The sequence below is a fragment of the Cyprinus carpio genome, chromosome A13, assembly GCF_018340385.1.
Source record: "Cyprinus carpio isolate SPL01 chromosome A13, ASM1834038v1, whole genome shotgun sequence".
Classification (NCBI taxonomy): Eukaryota; Metazoa; Chordata; class Actinopteri; order Cypriniformes; family Cyprinidae; genus Cyprinus; species Cyprinus carpio.
In genome coordinates this window covers 27,051,441-27,069,697 of record NC_056584.1, presented here as the reverse complement: position 1 = coordinate 27,069,697, position 18,257 = coordinate 27,051,441, and the positions used below count along the sequence as shown (strand labels likewise).

The window sequence follows — 18,257 nt, the reverse complement described above, 5'->3', positions numbered from 1 at the left end:
TTGTCTATAGTGGTCATTCTGTTAATGCATTATATTGCAGTTGTCTAAATGTTCTGTGGGAGAGTGCCAACAATGTTTTCACAGTTCAGGCCAAGTCAATATGAAATTATTTCCTTCATCAGGCTTTTTTAAACAGGTTTGTGTCCCGAATCTGAACAGAACTGGAATGAAGATTTGTTTATGGAGCAGCGGTACAAAAATAGCAACAAAAACTATGTTTCACACAGTGGAAAGTTAGCATACTTATCTAGTATACTTAATATATTAATTCACCTATATTCTTCTGTATATAATTGACAGTGCAAACTCAGAAATATAGCTTGTACAGAGTACTTCAGAGACGTTTTGTACATCTGAAATAAGAACTACTGGTCTGTTAGTATTAATGTTTATAGAATTTGAAGGTATTGAAGGATGGAAAGATTTTCAACATTTTCAACAGCACTGATTCTGGAAATATTTTTCCCATTCATTTTCTCCATAGGGATTTCAATTTAGTTATGCACAAGAAATTATGTTTCATTTCTTTAATGAGGCAATGCACTACTCTTCCCAGAGGCATTGCAAATAATTTGAATCAAAAACAACTACAATATTAAACTACTGGCTTAGAGTCATTGATTATAAATATTAGAGGATGTAATAATTTTAATGAATGTAATTAGTATTTCAGTTTGTGTTTGAACTAGAAATTATGCTTCATTTATTTAATGAGGCACTCAACTACTATTCCCATGATGCATCGCAAATAAAAAAAAATATAAAACAACTGTACAGTCATTGATTATAAGTGCTGAAATTTTTGATTTATATTTAAATTAAAATATTTAAATACAAAATATAAATACTTAATACAAATATTTTAATCAAAAATATTTAAATATGCAAGTACTACTATGTAGAACGTAGGGAGGTCGACTCGATCAATTCGCAAGGCTTCATGGGAGTGAGCGAAACCGTTTCCATGGTAACAGTGACTTATCTGATTGATCTCTGGGTAGTGCACTTGAAATCACATTTACACAAAAAAAAAACACATTATCACATATAAAACTTTGCACATTAGTGGTAAGAAGTTTCTTTTTGGAGAAAATGATTGGTAGTTTTGCTTCCAGAGCTGTACTGTTGTATTAAATACCGTAATAAATAGCGGTAAAGGCATCTGTGGTATGTAATATTACCCATCAGTGATGGGGAATGTGCAAAATAAAACCACTCCTCATTGGGAATGTTCTAGTGGGGATTCAGCTCCTCTGGTGCTAGATGGGACTCTTCACCTTCAGCGTTTGCGGTGAAACTGTTGTTTCGACCACCCCAATCATAACTGTCCGGCGTAAGACTGTGAACGAAAGCAATAGGTCATTAATTAACCTTTTACGCTCAGATTAATGCATTAAATGCATGACATTAAGTCTAACATCAATCTAAATTTAGAGATACTACTTTCCTTTGAAATTTAAAACTGAAGTATGTAATTTCTGATGTTTTTATACAGATTAGTTGTAGACAATAAAACAAAGAATATGCAAATGGAAAGTAAACATTGTAAGTTCTGAATGCTATTTGATACTCACATTTGAACATGGTTTTTCTAAACAAAATGATGTTTGGTGTTATGTACACTAAATAATCAAGTAAATCTAAGCTGCTTCAGTCCAGTAAGTGTTCATCTTGAAATATTACTAACAATATCAAAGTTGTTCTTATGTTTACTTGATAAAAATCAGTAAAGATTTAACAGTAAAAAGACACGTGAAGCTTGAGCTGAAGGTGGACGTTTGTACAATGATTAAAAGACCTTTTACTTGATTAAATATATAAAGTATCAATCAGATGGCATGTAGTAGATTATTAAATATGGTGATTCATTGAATGCCTGTCATACCTGGCCTGAATGTTTTGTGGGATGATGCTCCACGCGAGATCATCATCGCTGTCGTAACGCCGCGGGTTGTCAAAGAAATAAGCTCTAGATGAGAACATGTGGCCGGGGATCACTGACACGCTCTACAAGCCAAAGAGAGAGTCTTCAGCTTTATATTGTTTATATTATTGTATATATGTACAATACTGTTCAAAAGTTTGGGGTCGGTAAAATTTTTTCGAGTTTTTAAAAGAAGTCTCTTGTGCCCATCAGGGCTGCATTTAGTTTCTTAAAAGTACAGTCATCTTTTTGAATATTATTACAATTCAAAATAACTGTTTACTACTTGAATATGTTTTTAAATGCAATTTATTTCTGTGATGCGCAGCTGAGTTTTCAGCATCATTACTCCAGTCTTCAGTGTCACATGATCTTCAGAAATCATTCTAATATGATGATTTGCTGCTCAAGAAACATTTCTGATTATTATCAATGTTGAAAACAGTTGTGCTGCACAATATTTTTGTGAAAACCGTGATACAGTTAGTTTTTCAGGATGCTTTGATGAATAGAAAGTTCAAAAGACCAGCATTTATTTTAAATAGAAATCTTTTGTAACATTATAAATGTCTTTATTGTCACTTTTGACGCATCCTTGATGAATAAAAGTATTACTTTTCTATTGACCCCAAACTTTTGAATGGCAATTTAAATATTGTATGTTAAGAATTGAAAAGTCCTTTAAAAAAGATAAATCTCTTACCCGATCCTGAGCCGGCTTACGGACTCTGAAAATGAAGACCACCAGTGAAGTGGGCAGCAGCTCCCAAACAAACAGGATCACCCCGAAAACCACATATCCAGCGTCGCCCAACATCGACTTCAGATCTGCCTGTAGCATAAAAAAATCAGCGAAATGGCCAAATTCATCGCCCAACATCGACTTCAGATCTGCCTGTAGCATAAAAAAATCAGCGAAATGGTAAAATTGTTAAATGTTTCTAAATAAAAACATGATTAGTAATGAAAGCCAAAATAGTAAATACCATGGATGCATTTATACTGAATAATCCACTATTTTGCAGAGTAGGTCAAAATGACAAAATCTGATGATTCAGAGCCAAATTACAGGAGGATAAAAATGACTTCATAAAGATGGCAGTATCATAATGTTATATTTACACAGAGACTGTTAGCAAAATCTGTTGATTTTAGCAATCTTTGTTGCATTAAATGCCAATGGTGACCGTTCAAAAATGTTTTTTCCTCAAAGTTTGCATGCCTGTAACTCAAGAAGCATTAAAGATTTCTTAATATCCTTTTAGATACTGGTTCTTAACAAACTTTGCTTTTAGCATTTATAAGGCCTTATATGTGACCCTGGAGCACAAAACCAGTCTTAAGTGTCAATTTTTCGAAATTGAGATTTCTACATCATCTGAAAGCTGAATAAATAATCTTTCCATTGATGTATGGTTTGTTAGGAGGACAATATTTGGCCGAAAATCTGGAATCTGAGGGTGCAAAAAAAAAAAATCAAAATACTGAGAAAATCACCTTTAAAGTTGTCCAAATGAAGTTCTTAGCAATGCATATTACTAATAAAAGTTAAGTTTTGATATATTTACAGTAGGAAATTTTCTAAATATCTTCATGGAACATGATCTTTACTTAATATCCTAATGATTTTTGGCATAAAAGAAAAATGTGTAGTTTTGACCCATACAATGTATTTTTGGCTATTGTTACAAATATACCCCAGCGACTTAAAACTGCTTTTGTGCTCCAGGGTCACATATGGTTCAAATCCAGAGATATGTTGATCTCAATGTGGCTCCAGGAGTAAATAGTTAAATTGTACACATCTTCAGTGGTCAAAAACCAAATTTGGATCACTTTGCATACAGATGATACCTGTTTTATTTTAAAGAGGAATGTCTGAAGAACAAGTAATGTTGAAACTCTATTAAAACTATAGCATTGAACATACTTGGTCTGATACGTTGTACCAGTCGTAGTCGAATGAGTGGATGCTCTTGACTTTGGCCAGTGCCAGCACCACGAGGTTATAACACGCACGGGACGAGTACAGCAGGATCACCGTCGCTCCGATTATAGTCACCTGACACACTGATGTTCCCTGGACAGAGAAGATGAGCTCGGACTCAATTCTGGTACGAAACACCATCCAATTCATTTCACAGTGGATAAAATATACTGTTTGTGAACAGGTGACTTTATGATCTGTTCCACTCCGTGAGTGTTTAAACTGTTAACTAAAACTCAGTTTAACATTAACTAATCTTGTTTTACTTTACTTTAACAATCATATAAATTGGATATAGTTTATAACTGGTTTGATGTTTGACAACTTTGCAACCTTGTATGTTTGTTTCTTTGATTTAATTTTTATATTTGATGTTTTTACGTTCATTTTACGTGATTTAAAAAAAAACATGTCTATATAGTATTTATATATATAGTTTTTGTTTAGTAATTTTAGTTTTTTTGTTTTTTTTTTTTTTTATCATTTTAAATGAAAATGTGTATTTTTTTTTTTTTTTTGTGATACTATTATTGTTTTTTTATATTAATTCTTAAAAAGCGATATCCAATTTTGGAAACTATTGTTTTATATTTTATTATTGTTTTTTTATATTAATTTATTAATGAGTTCATCCAAGCTTCACGAAAAGCTTCTGGACGTTGATGTTTTCTTTGGATTGTTTGACTACTCAAAAGAGAATACAGGAAAATATATAGCTAATTTCACATACATAAACAAAAATCTCTTTTCTTTATTGAAAGTTGATCTAGACAAGTAGGCCTACATGGAAACTATCTAAAACTATCTTTATCCTAAAGCAGTGAAAACTGTGTCCCTGGATATTCATCTTATATGTCCTTTTAACGTGTTAATGTATTACTTTTTTTTTTTTTTTACCTGGCAACACATCCCTTACAATTAACCATGGTTTTAGCCTACTTTTTTTAGGTTTACTTTTACTATAATAAAACCATGATTAATTGCATAATTAATAAGAACCCAAAAGGGATTTGTATTTGTGTATACTTTCTGTTTTCTTTAACTGTTTTAATTTCTTTGTTTTTAGAACTGTACTGCCTTAATGGTGTGATTTTTTATTTTTTTTATTTTTATTTTTTTAAATACAAAATAAAAAAATCGAACCAAGTGGTTGTGGCAAAAAGGGATACAGCAAAAACCGGAAGCTAACAATAAATTACATTTTTCTACCTATTAGATTGTGTTTTATTAACGTCTACACCTACTCCAACCTTAAACCTACCCATTACAATAATGCAAAAATAGTAATTATTGTTGTACAGTGTGAGGAAGACTACGCTGTATTGATGTGCGCATGCCCAGTAGCTTTTGCTGTGTGCCATCAGATCTGAATCAAATGATTCACGATACGCGATCCGATTGAAGCTCTTCGAAACATTGAATCATTTTGCGACGCAATGATTAACTGATTCGGAGTATCAAAAAACTCAGTTTCTCCCTTAACTACGTGCTTTTTAAAATCATCACAAGCTATGTCGAACTTCGAAAATGAATGTCTCTTTTGATCTGGTTTTTGATAATGAATCGATTGAACTGAATGATCGAAGTCATGAGTTTGAATCAATCGTAGCGGTTCCAGCGGAAATGACTCACTCAGTTGAAACGGTTCGTATGTTGCTCTGCTTTTCTCGTCTTCAGTCATGTTTACACGACACTGTCAGCACTACTACTACTGACTTAACTCGCTAGTTTTACGACATTAACTGAAATAAGAGAAAAGGTATGATGTTTACAAATAAAATATCCAAGTTTTCATTCCAAAGATAACATCCAATGCAAATCTATGAACATATTCAGGTGAGGTAACCGGTTTACTGCTAGCTAGAAACTGAATTATGATCGAGTTTGACTATATTTGAAGAAGTTTGAAGTTTAGTAATTTTGTTGTTTTTATTAGTTTTGGTAGAGTTTTTTTATGTTTGATGTTTAATGGTTTGTGACCAAGTTAAACTAAATGGAAATGGCAAATGTTGCCTAGGCCACCAGGTGAAATATATATATACAAGTGACGATTTTTATAATATATATATATATATATATATATATATATATATATATATATATATATATATATCTATTATTTATATTATATATATATATACTTTTTTTTTATTTTTAATTTTAGTTTACTATAATGACCCTGTTGGGTAGCTAGTTGAAATAAAGCAAGTTCAAGTTTTTTAATATTTTATGTACTTTCAGTTAATGTTTTTTTTTTTTTTTGTAGTAAATTTTTTTTTTTTTTTATTTTTATGGTTTTTATTTTTAGTTTTAGTTAATGATAATAACCCTGATATGCATTACATCATAAAGTGTAAGGAAAGTTAGGAAAGTGTCCAGCTGTCCAGTTCAGCCTCTTTAGATGGACATACAGTGGACTTGGGAAGACTGGCACACTGCTGAAAGACAACAAGCTTTCAAAGACTGAAAACAAGATAACGTAAGAATCACTGTAAATGCTGCCTTTGTAAAGAAACTGTTTCCTGCTGGTAAACTCGTTCAAATGCTTTGCCTGTTGAAATTCCAGACAAAAAACTAAAACACCCGCACAGCTGTCGTCTTCTGTGTATATTGTAGTATTTTCATCTTATTCGTTACCTTGGACTCCAGGTAGATGTTGGCCAGAGACATCTTGGCGATCTTATAGAGACACAGAGAGAGAGAGACGGCGCAGAGGACGAACAGCGTGTCGTTGATGGCCACACGCACCAGCACTACAGTCTCTGTGTCAGCCTTCGTTTGCATCTTCACCAGCAGAGCACAGGTCAGGTTCACCAGCAGGAAGATGATGCTGATGCACAGGAAGAGCAGGTACAGCGGCAGCCTGACGTGTGCAGAATACAGGAATACTGAATCAAATACAGTACATGCGTGCAGGGTTATTAGAGTTTACTAAAAATAAAACCATAAAATAACATGTTCATAACTTGAAAATAAAATAAACACTAACCGTAATAAAATATAACACATAAAAAATATATAATAAATAACTTTTTATTTCAGCTACTTTCCAAAGGAACATTTCTCATTTTAATTGAGTTTATCTTATATATATAAAACTATTTAAAATGACAAAAACGCAGAAGAAATTCCTTAAACTGTAACTAAAATTCCAATTAAAACAGGAAATATAAAAATAACTGTTTTAAAATATTAATAAAAATATAATATCTTGATACTAATTATTTAAAAAATATTATCTATCAATATTATACAGTATATAACATTAAAAATTATTATTATGTTTAAAATTAACGTTATAAATTAACATTATATTAAATTATAGTATTTATTAAAAAAAAATTATTAGCCTTTTTTTTTTTAACTGACAGCGGCCAATCGAACATAATTTAAAAAAAAATTTATTGTAGTAAAAATGGTTCATTATTTTCTATAAACTTGATTTTTTTTAATTTTAAAAAAAATTTAAGTAGTAAATATTGTTATTTTTTTTTTATAATATTGATTTTTTTTCCCCCAAATAGTAATATATAATACATAATATAATTTTTACAAAAGCAATACATAATACAAAAACATAAGCAGAAGAAATAAATATAGTGTAAATAAGTGAGTTATGAACATCTGGAGATATTTTAGGGTAGATTATTCCAAAGTGAAGAAAAAAATATTACTTTTAAAATGATAAAAAATGATAAAAAAAATCATAAACAACATGTATTTTAGGAGTATAGAAGTTTCCAAATATATTTTTGGGGTCCATATATTCACCTGTACTTCTGAAGTTCTGGTGAATATTTAGACTTCGCCTTGAAAATGACCTGCACCAGAAAACAAGCCGTAAGTTAGTGTAAACATTGCATGCATAAAGCATTTAAGCTCATGAATTATTAAACCAAGAATGACACATGTATGATCATAAAAGTCACAAGTTCCCTTGTCGAAACATTTTGATCGCAACAGAAACCAGACTGAAAAGCAAGCCTCCATCATAAACACTGACCGATCAGCATTACAGAAGATCTGATTCAGCCAAGTTTGGGGTCTAAAAAGTTACCTTACTGAGCTATTTCAACATGATCTGGCCTTTAAAATATGACATTAGTGTGAAAGAAAGATGATCCTTTTTTGACTTGATTTAAACTAGATTTAAAAATCCTCCAAATTGAGTTTGTTTATTCCAAAAATGCACAATTTACAGTTCTTAACCATATATACTGTACACTAAATGACAAAAGTATGTATGTGGAAACCCACGTGTGCTTGTTGTACGTTTAAAATAACATGCATTTCATGTTAATAACTTGCATTTTCAATCAGTTGTTTATTCTATGTGGTATATGGTGATTTACTGTAAATAATTCACAGCTTTTCCTGTAGTGTTTTTTATAGTGTAGTGTAAACGCTTCAGACCGCAGCGAATGATTTCACTTCTCTTTTTTTAATCACGCTGAACTCCCACATGAATGATTCATTTACATACGCAGCTTTGATCATAGCAAAAACAGGAAGAATAGTTTTATATTGTAACATCTCTGCTTTGGAACAATATGCATTGTGAGAATATACAATACACATAATATTGAACTGACATAAGCACTGTGGGTGTGAATCAATAATGACTCAAGCTGCTCTGCCTTGCCTTCGCTGTCATATTATTATGATATATGCAGCGATAATCATGGTTGGAGAGTGTTTTTTTTCTATATTGTGCAGTATGATTACATAATCCACACTGAGAGGTCAAGATGCTTTTTGCAAGAAAGACGTGTGGCTTCACTAATGAGATCAATCTGAGCTATATTTTTTTTATTTTATCCATCAGATATTGATTGGATGATGAAAAGTTTTTCTGTATTAATAGGTGGCCAGATTTATCATTGTTAACTAAAACTAAAACCATAAAAAAAACATAAAATAAACATGATCTAAAAAAAAAAAAAAAAAAAAAAAAAAAAATATAAATATTTTTTAATATATATATATATATATATATATATATAATTTATATATATATATATATATATATATAAAAAAAACATATATATATAAAAACATAAAATAAACATGATCTAAAAAAAATAATTATATATATATATATATATATATATATATATATATATATATATATATATATATATATATATTTGTTAGTTAGTTGAAAAGGCCACATTTCTTCATTCTCTTGTTTAGTTTAAGGTGAAGTAATTAAAAAACACTAAAACTAAATAAGATAAAACTAAAACATGATTAAAAAAAAACTATATAGACATATATAAAAAAACTAATACAAATGACAAAAACACAACAAAATTACTAAAACTTTAAAATAATAAAACAATAAAGTAATACAGAAAATATAAAAATAAAATCTAATTTAAAATATGAGTAAAAGCTATAATAGTATACCAAAAAAAAACCTAGAGTAAAATATGAACTCAAATTAAAACAAAAATATAAAATGAAAAACATAGAATAAAAATGTAAAAATAAAATATAATTAAAAATATTAATAAAAACTATTATTGTATACCAATAATACAAAAATATCAAATTTACTAAATCTGAATTATTTTCTTATTTTAATAATTATAGTTTGATAGTTAAAGTTTAAATAATTATTATTAAACTTTAACTAAAATTAATTGAAAGAAAGAAAGATATATTTATTTTGTATTTTTGGTTAATTTTGTTTTTTTGTATAAACTGTTATTTTTTAATATTTTATAATAAATTTAAAAATGGTGTCTCAATTATTATATAATAATAGATTCCGAAAATAGAAAAATAAAATCTAATTCAAAATACAAAAAAAAACTGAATATCATCTCAATAATACTAAAATAACCAAGCTTACTAAAACTGTAGCTAAAATTAAAATAAAAAAAAGCAGAACAATTAAAAATAAATGTTATTTTATAATAGTATAGCAGTGATACTAAAACAAACCACTGGAGGTTGCTGGATAAATAAGACGGATTGATGTCAGCAGAAAAGGAAAGTTATTTCAGTGTCAAAATAAGTTTCAGTGAAAGATAATTTCACCTTAAAATTAACTATGCAGGTATGCTTTATGAAATATGCTTAATAAAACCAGGAACAGAGAGTTGTTATAAGTTTTTTAAAAGAGTTTCCATATCTAAAGACAATGGACAGACTTACATTTTGACGTCCAAAATACTGTGTCGCACATGTGACCTGTAGTCTTAAACCCAGACTTTACAGCTGCGAGGTGCAAAGGACGCTCGTGTCGAACTCACCTGTGCGAAGTACAGATTCATGAGGCTGAGGGTGAAGAACTGCAGGCAGACTGGGAAACAGTAGAGCAGCCAGAAAGCCAAGGGTCCCAGTGTGTTTGCGGTCACGCAGTCTCTGAAATAAAAGGAGAAGAGCAGCGCTCGCAGAGCCGCCCACAGCAGACACAAGAACAGAAACACCGTCTGGTAGCTGAAGCGCTTGTGTCGGTATCGCAGCACCAGCCAGAGCTGCACGTACACGAACACGAAGAGCAGCGAGTAGAAGATGGTGTAGGCCACCGTCAGCCCCAGCTTGACGAAGGGAGGCACGGCCGGGCTGAAGGTCGGCGGAGGAGGGAGCGAGTCGCTCTCCATGACTCTGTTTCCTCCCGCTGCCTGGAGAAGGAAGTCTAGAAGGGGGCTTTCTTCCTCCAGCGGCTTCTGCAGCTCCTCCTTCACGTGTTAAAATCACTACAGCACTGATTGTGCTGGAGAAAACCAGCGTCCGCGGGCGGCTGGGGGTTTAGGGGAAGGAAAGAGGGAGAAAGAGGAAGAGACAGCCAGCAGCACTTCCTCCCGCGGTGCGAGTCTGAGCTGCACTCAGCTGCAGGAAGAGCATTGTGCAGCGGGCAGTGAAAGCTGAGGGGAGGAGGAGGAGGAGGAGGAGGAGGACGGCCCCTTTGACGCCGTGATGACCTTTAACCCTGCGCTCAGGCTCCCACGGGATGCTTATGCTGCTTTTTCTGCCGGTATGGCTGTTTACAGGTTTGTGTGAAGATGTAATACATAATGAAACACAGTTTACATATTTATGTAAGCAACTTTATACTGTATAAGCCAGGGACAATTTTAATTTCTTTCTTTTTCCATCCCCCCAAGTAGGACCAAATCTGAATTTTTGGAATTAGAGTATTTATTTATTTATTTGCATTTTATTTACATCTTAATGACTGGAATTGGTATAAATCTTTATTTCATTTTAATGTTCATTGATTTGTTCATTCACTTGTTTGTTTGTTTGCATTTTTCTTCAATTGGACCTAAATCTTAACTATTTAAAAAGTTATTAAATATTGCATAAATCCTTTTACTAAAATATAGAATTAATCATATTTTTTATTTTATTTTTAATTTTCACATAAACCAGGGGCAATTGCAGTTTTTTGTTTCCTTCAATAGTACCAAGATCAAAATTTTTGGAATTAGTATAAAGAATTTCTTTCTTTTTATTTATTTATTTTCTTTTGTGTATGTGTGTGTGTGTGTGTGTGTGTGTGTGTGTGTGTGTGTGTGTGTTTTCCTTCATTAGGACATTTATCTTAAATTAAATTTTTGAAATTAGTATAAATCTTTTTTAATATTATTATTAATTTGTTCATTCGTTCATTTTATTTGAGTTGGACCTAAATCTTAACTATTGTGTAAGTTATTGTATAAATATTGTATTAATCATTTTACTAAAATATATAATATATAATAGTCTACAACCTTGAAGATTCAATAGAGCAGATTATTTGCTTTTATTATTTTAATACTTTTAATATAATATATAACATATTATATGCTTCAACTTAGGTGATTAATTTTTTTATGTATTGTATACCCTTAATTAGGCTATTAATCTTAATTTTTGGAATTTCTTTATCATTTTCCTTCGGTTGGACCTCTTTCTTTAACTATTGCAACTTTATACTGTATTACCTACTGTATTACTGTTATACGGTTGGACCCAGTCTACAAACTTGAAGCCCCAAGTGTGAAGTCCAGTTATTGCTATAATCTCATTACAGTCTGATGAAATCTCTGGTCTGAAGGGTTTATAACTGTTTGTCGCTGAGGTTTTAACACGCTCCTCTAGCCATGAGAACCTCTCTGTGTCTGAGACTGTATTTGTGAATTATTGCTGCTGCAGCTTAGGTTCTCATTCACATGGCCCAGAGGTCAGAGGTCAAGCCGTCATCTACTCTGAGACAGGGCAGCAAAGGACAGCTGTGAGACAAATCAATCAAAAGTGCAATAATAATCACTCAGAGGTCATGTGATCTGGTTATTAGGGAATTAAATGCATATTTATATATTTTACTTGTTAAAGGTTTGGAAACATTATGATTTTTATACGTAAATGTAGTCTCTTCTGCTCACCAAAGCTGCATTTATTTGATCAGAAATACAGAAAAAAATGATATATAATTACAATTTAAAACAGCTGTTTTCTCTGTGAATATCTGTTAAACTGTAATTTATTTCTGTGATGTGCAGCTGTATTTTCAGCATCATTACTCCAGTCTTCAGTGTCACGTGATCTTCAGAAATCATTCTAATATGCTGATTTGCTGCTCGAGAAACATTTCTGATTATTATCAGTGTTGAAAACAGTTGTACTTAATATTTGTGCAGAAACCACAGTATACTTCCATTCAAATGGATATGTGCTTTTATTCAGCAAATATGCATTAAATTGATTAAAAGTGACAGTAAAAAACTGACTGTAAAAAAAAAAATGTTGATTGATAATAAAAATAAAAATTTAAATAAATGAGCAGCAAATCATTCTTAAAAGTTCAAATTAATGTCATTCTTATTATGTTTTCACAAATGTTTCGGGTGAAATATATCATATTGTAGACATGATCTTGATTATTGACAGTAAATTCTAATGATAAAATATATTAGCTCTATCCTTGCATTATTATTTGAATTTAAGTCACGAATATGCTTTTGCAATACTTAAAAGCTCATGTAGCAGGATTGAGAAAAATTCATAATTAAAAACAGGCTCCCTTTCAATCCAGGCCACAGCGCACAGGAAGCTGAATTAAAGATCATCCAACAGAAGAATGTCATTAGTTCAACATAACAACTGAAAAGTTCCAGAGCAGATGATGTCCTCTGTGTTTTCTTCAAGCTTTCCATCTGGAAAACCCACACTATGCATTCTTTCATCACGGTCTCTGAGAAATGTGAGTGTATAGTTAAATATATTTGAACTAAATACAAATTTTATTAAATACAAAGTGTCATTTCAGATGCTGAGCGTTATTATAATTTAATGTTTCTAGAAATAGCACAAATGACTGATAAAAAAGAAATTTAAATTTTTAAAAATTAAGATTTTCTTTCATTCCATTTTAATTTAAAAATGCAATTCTGCATCCCCTTCGCTCATTACCTCTTTAAATGTCAAAACGTCATTCTTGCTGTTGTTGTAGAGAAGTGATTGAGCAGTAGATGGCGCTGTCCTTCAATATTACAGCAACACAGGCACCTCTAGACTACATTAGTTGATGTTTTCCCTTGATCTAGTAGTTTAACACTAACCCCTAACTCCTAATTAACTAAAGTTACATTCAGATTTATCCGCTGACACTGAACCGTGATCTCTCAGTCTTCTCATGTCACTGTTCATTTGCACACAATACAGTCAACTCAGGATATTATTGCCAATTATTGTGCGGTTTCAAAGGGAAAGACATTGTGCCAAAATCAAGCTCATGCTCTGAGGATGGTGATTAATTATACTATACTATCAAAAAGACAAGCTCTGATGATGTAGTAGTGAACATTTCTGTCATGAGCATTAATTCTATAACATAATGATTATCACTAGTAACTGATTTGCTGACTGAAAGCTACATGAAAATTTCAAAGTATATCAGCATCATAATGTACGGTTTAATATTGTCTATATAGTAATGTTGCTAAGCCATTCTTAATCAGCCTTATGTTTTGGTGACGTCATGAAATGAAAATGAAAATTGTAATTTACTGCATGCCTTTCCAAACCTGTATGATTTTTTTTTCTTTGAAGCACTAAATTAATCTATTAAAAAAATGTTTAGGTCTAGGCAATTGTAATTTACTGCATGCCTTTCCAAACTTGTTGTTTTGAGAATGTGTTTAGGTTTAGCCACAAGACAACCTTAATTAAACAAAACTGATGTGACCACACATATTTGAAGTGTTTTATTTGAACTGTGATGTTTGGAGTCACACGGGATGTTTTACTCACACTGTGATGGAGAGAGGGTGATTTTTGTATATAAATAACCATTTATGTAACCACTCCTTTGCATTTGACCCTAGCTGTTTTTGTCCTCTCTATCTCGTCCCTGTTTGTTTAAGACACAGAGTACATAAAAAAAGGGAAATAAATTGTATTTGGTTTTCTTGACAGATGGCAGTGATTGGTTAAAAAAGGTGTAAAGTTTGTTCTTTTTTCTGATTTCTTTCCTTAGTAATATTTACAGTCTTTGCTGTATTTTATTTATATTGCTACCATATTGTACATGCATACTACATTACTAGTATTTCTACTTGTATTATTGTGTAATGTAATCGTATGTTTTGAAGCAAGCATTTATAATCCTTTTTTTCCTTTTTTTTTCTTTTTGTTGAGTCAGAGAGTAAGAAATAAGTCTGACTAAATTTTTTTTAGTCAGTATGTTGAAACAAACATTGTATTGTCTTTTATTATCTCTCTGATTGGTAAAACACCTGTAAAAAGAGTTCAACCAAAGTGATTTTTGTATGTTCAAGGACTCGTGCTTCTTGTGTCTGAACAATTACAGACAAATCTGAAATATCTCACACGTGTTTGTGCTTCAGGAGGTTATAATATGAGGCTGTACTTTTATTATGATGATCTTCTGTTATCTTCTTATGATTATAAAGTATTATTTTACTGTAATTCTGCATTGTATTTCATCGATTTTACACCAAACATGATTTTGATTTTGTACTTTTTGAACTTGATTTTGTCCTGTAAATTTTAAAATATGTCTTGGCCTTTGAAGTTTTTATGAAATGATTTCCCTGCAACATTTATAAGTGTGATGTTGAGTACTATCAGCCCAGTTCTGTAAGGAGCGTAACCCAGAGTCTTGAGCCACAGGTGAGGAAAACCCCTGGATGGATGGATCTCACACACAGATGTTGAACCGTTACACTATTTATCATGGATTTCTAATACAAGTTATTAAACATAATTTATTTGGTAAGTGAAACATGTTCAAGCTTAAAGATCAAGGGCTTTTGACAAAACATCAGGGGCTTAAGCCCCACCCCCCTCGTGACGTCACTGGTGTGACCCCCAATTGAACAACACCAGAGGGTTAGGGAGAAGCACAGGTGTACTTCGCGTTTGCGGAATAACAGGTTCATTTTTATTCTAACAAATTTTATTTTTTAAACATGAAAAAAGCTGAGTGACCTCATGTGAAATAGGCTAGAAGGGGAAGGGGAGGAGGAGCGCTGCTGGTTAAATCGGTCACTATCCTCCACCGGTCATCAGTCGGTCAGTGAGTCTCAGGCAGCTGCAGGGTCGGGTCTGGACTGGAGATGGGTCGGCAGGGGCAGAGATGGCCAGTGTGGATCTTACTGTTGGGATTGTCAGTGTGTGTCAGCGGGATAACACGACAGGAACTTTTTCCGTTCGGGAGAACCGCAGGGGACCAGTCTCTGGATGAAGGAGAGGACGAGACTCACGAGCTCAGGCTCGAGAAACCACTGGCTTTTTACGACGGACAGTTCGACAAGATTTACGTGAGTGTTTCAGCTATTAGTGACATACAATAGCTTCAGTAATAATATCATGACAAACTTTGATCTCAACAATGTTAAAAAGTTATAGCCATAGTCATGCACTCCAAGAGAAATTTACCACGGTGCATGTCCAGAATAGTGAGGCGATTATAAAAGATGTATTTACATTTACATTACATTTAGTCATTTAGCAGACACTTTTATCCAAAGCGACTTACAAATGAGGACAACAGAAGCAATCAAAATCAACAAAAGAGCAATGATATACAAGTGCTATAACAAGCTTAAACGAAGTATACGTAGGGGCTTTTTAAAAAGTATAATAAATAGAAAACAGATAGAATAGAAAAAGAATAGAGCAAGCTAGTGTTAGAGGTCTTTTTTGCGTTTGTTAATTGCATAATAAATGAAAAGAAAACCGATAGAATACAAAAAGATTAGAAAGCTAGTGTAAGTTTTTCTAGTGTTAGAGTTCTTTTTTGCTTAATGAATAGAGTGCAAGTAGAATAGAGAGTGCTAGGAGTTAAGAGAGTGCTGGAGTTAGAGGGTCAAATAAAGATGGAAGAGATGTGTTTTTATTATATATATTATATATTATTATAATAATGATTTATAACTATAAAAGCTGGATCTGTCTGTTAAATATATAAGTATACCGTTAGTTACACTCTGAAATAGGCTACTTTTTATTAGGTCACTTCAGTAATGCCAAAGGTCAGTGCCACATATACGTTCAAATATATTAGTACATAGTAGTATTTATGAAGAACATACAGTTTTCTGAGCTGAAAGGGAACATTCTCAGAACGTTCTGGCAAAGTTAAGAAGAAACATTCTTACAGTAACGTTAATAGAACATCTGTTCAGAGTTATCTGGTCTTTAATAACGTTATCGAGACATTAGCAGAATTTATACATCAGTCATGGAACTTTTTGCTGAAACGTTTTAGTTGGACGTTACTACTTCGGAACATTCCGAAGTAACGTTCCCATAATGTTTGCAAAATGATCAAATTGAGTGCTCCCTCAATTATTTTTTTCCAACGTTAACATAACCAAGAAAAAAATATTCATTTTGAAACGTTTTGAATGAATGAAGTTTGAAGTAATGTTTTCATAACTTAATGTGAATGTAAGCAAAATGTCCTTGGAACATATTTTTGTTAGCTGGCTTTAAAGCGTTTTATAGCATACTGTAAATACACACATATATGCATGTTTGTGTCTTTAGAATGAATTACTGAAACCTGATGAGTCTAATTGAGATGCACAGCTGAAATTCCCAACACCTGCCTAATGCCAACATATTTAAAACTAGATTAGTCTCTGTCAGGGGGTGTTTTCTAAAATAAACAGAAATGAAAGATGAATAGGTTTCATAATGCAAATGCTCTGCGGTTTGTTTTGCTGTGTTTTTTCACCCATCTGATTGACTGGACACAGTTACTACAGCAGCACAGACAAAACTGCTCATTATACTCTATTAAAATAGAAATGCTGTGATCCAGTACTAATTGAGTATTGTTTGAAGAGGTTTTGAAATGGCATTGTGATTGATTGCTTGATTGATTGATTGATTGATTGATTGATTGATGAATCATTAACAGTTAGTGTGGGAATGTTTATCACAAAGGTATAGCATCAGTTTTGCTTTCATGTTGACTTTGAGTGACTCCTGTAGTGAAATACTCCAGACACATTCCCGAATAAGTGCGTATTGATTGGGTGAATCAGATCCTGGACTGTTCAGATGATTTAACCCTCATGTTGTTTTGAAATCCAGTACTATTTTTGTGTTGGGGTCAAACAGACACCCTTTGGTTTCCATGCAAAAAAAAAAAAAAAAAAATCACCAAATAGGCAAAAATCATATGTGTAAAAACGGAAACCGTCTGTTATAGATTGTCAGTTACTAAAGAATATTAAATATGTCAGAAACTTTATAACTCCCTATAGTTTTTGTTATTTCTATTGTGTTAGGGGCCAGTTTGACCCACATATTTTTAGGTTCAAAATTAGCTGCACCAACACTATATGTGTATAAACTACAGTTTAGTATAAATATTTGTACTTCCTCTGGCTTTTTGTTTATTTCTCAAAGTCTTGGCAGGGTAAAATGGGTTTCTCATACTTCTTTTCAGTGCTGAAACAGGCTAGAAAAAATAAATAAATAATTAAAAAATAACCTTTGTCAGATTTTTAGACTGTGAAACTACATGAAGACGATGTTTTCCAGGGGATGATTCAGAAGACAAGTCTCAGTTTTGAGTAAACTTTGATTCTTATATTTCATAAATGTGTTTCATATTAGGGGTCGACCGATATGTGTTTTTCAGGGCCGATTATTACAGATCAAGTAGACCGATAACCACTATTTTGAAGAGATATATATGTCTGGTGTAAAAATGAAAATTTATGTCAAAATTAAGAATAACAAGGGCTCTGACAAAAACTTTTTTTAAATGCATTTAAATAAGTTTATTGGCGAATCAGTTTTGAAAATGACCGATACCGATAACCATAAAAAAGCTTAATATCGGTGCCGATAATTGGTCGACCCCTATTTCAT

The 18,257-nt window shown here is 32.1% G+C and overlaps 2 protein-coding genes across 3 annotated transcripts in view; one reads left to right on the top strand and one right to left on the bottom strand.

Moving 5' to 3' along the window:
• Positions 1–512: 512 nt before the first annotated feature.
• On the bottom strand, positions 513–11,022 carry LOC109067720 (G protein-coupled receptor 137Ba-like). The gene is made up of 7 exons (XM_042769545.1): positions 10,172–11,022; positions 7,683–7,732; positions 6,549–6,774; positions 3,855–4,004; positions 2,628–2,756; positions 1,886–2,007; positions 513–1,339 (listed from the first exon to the last, which is right to left on the bottom strand). The coding sequence occupies exons 1-7, from the start codon at positions 10,520–10,522 to the stop codon at positions 1,234–1,236; spliced, it is 1,134 nt and encodes a 377-aa protein (XP_042625479.1). The 5' UTR covers positions 10,523–11,022; the 3' UTR covers positions 513–1,233.
• A 4,222-nt stretch (positions 11,023–15,244) lies between these two features.
• The window catches only part of LOC109087167 (nidogen-1-like), a 30,966-nt gene continuing 27,953 nt past the window's right edge, over positions 15,245–18,257 (top strand). Inside the window, exon 1 of one of the 2 annotated variants that reach the window (XM_042769543.1) lies at positions 15,245–15,688. In XM_042769543.1, coding sequence (XP_042625477.1) covers positions 15,485–15,688 — 204 coding nt within the window. In that variant the 5' untranslated portion in view covers positions 15,245–15,484. The remainder of the gene's footprint in view (positions 15,689–18,257) is intronic. The other variant, XM_042769544.1, reaches the window with a different exon arrangement.

What these genes read in the sequence shown, in the direction of transcription:
- LOC109067720 (XM_042769545.1), bottom strand. Translation starts at nt 10,522, where the DNA reads ATGGAGAGCGACTCGCTCCCTCCTCCGCCGACCTTCAGCCCGGCCGTG. An exon ending in ACATCTACCTGGAGTCCAAG is followed by an intron (nt 4,005 to 6,548) that starts GTAACGAATAAG and finishes TTCTCTGTCCAG; the next exon opens with GGAACATCAGTGTGTCAGGT. An exon ending in GGTACAACGTATCAGACCAA is followed by an intron (nt 2,757 to 3,854) that starts GTATGTTCAATG and finishes TTTATGCTACAG; the next exon opens with GCAGATCTGAAGTCGATGTT.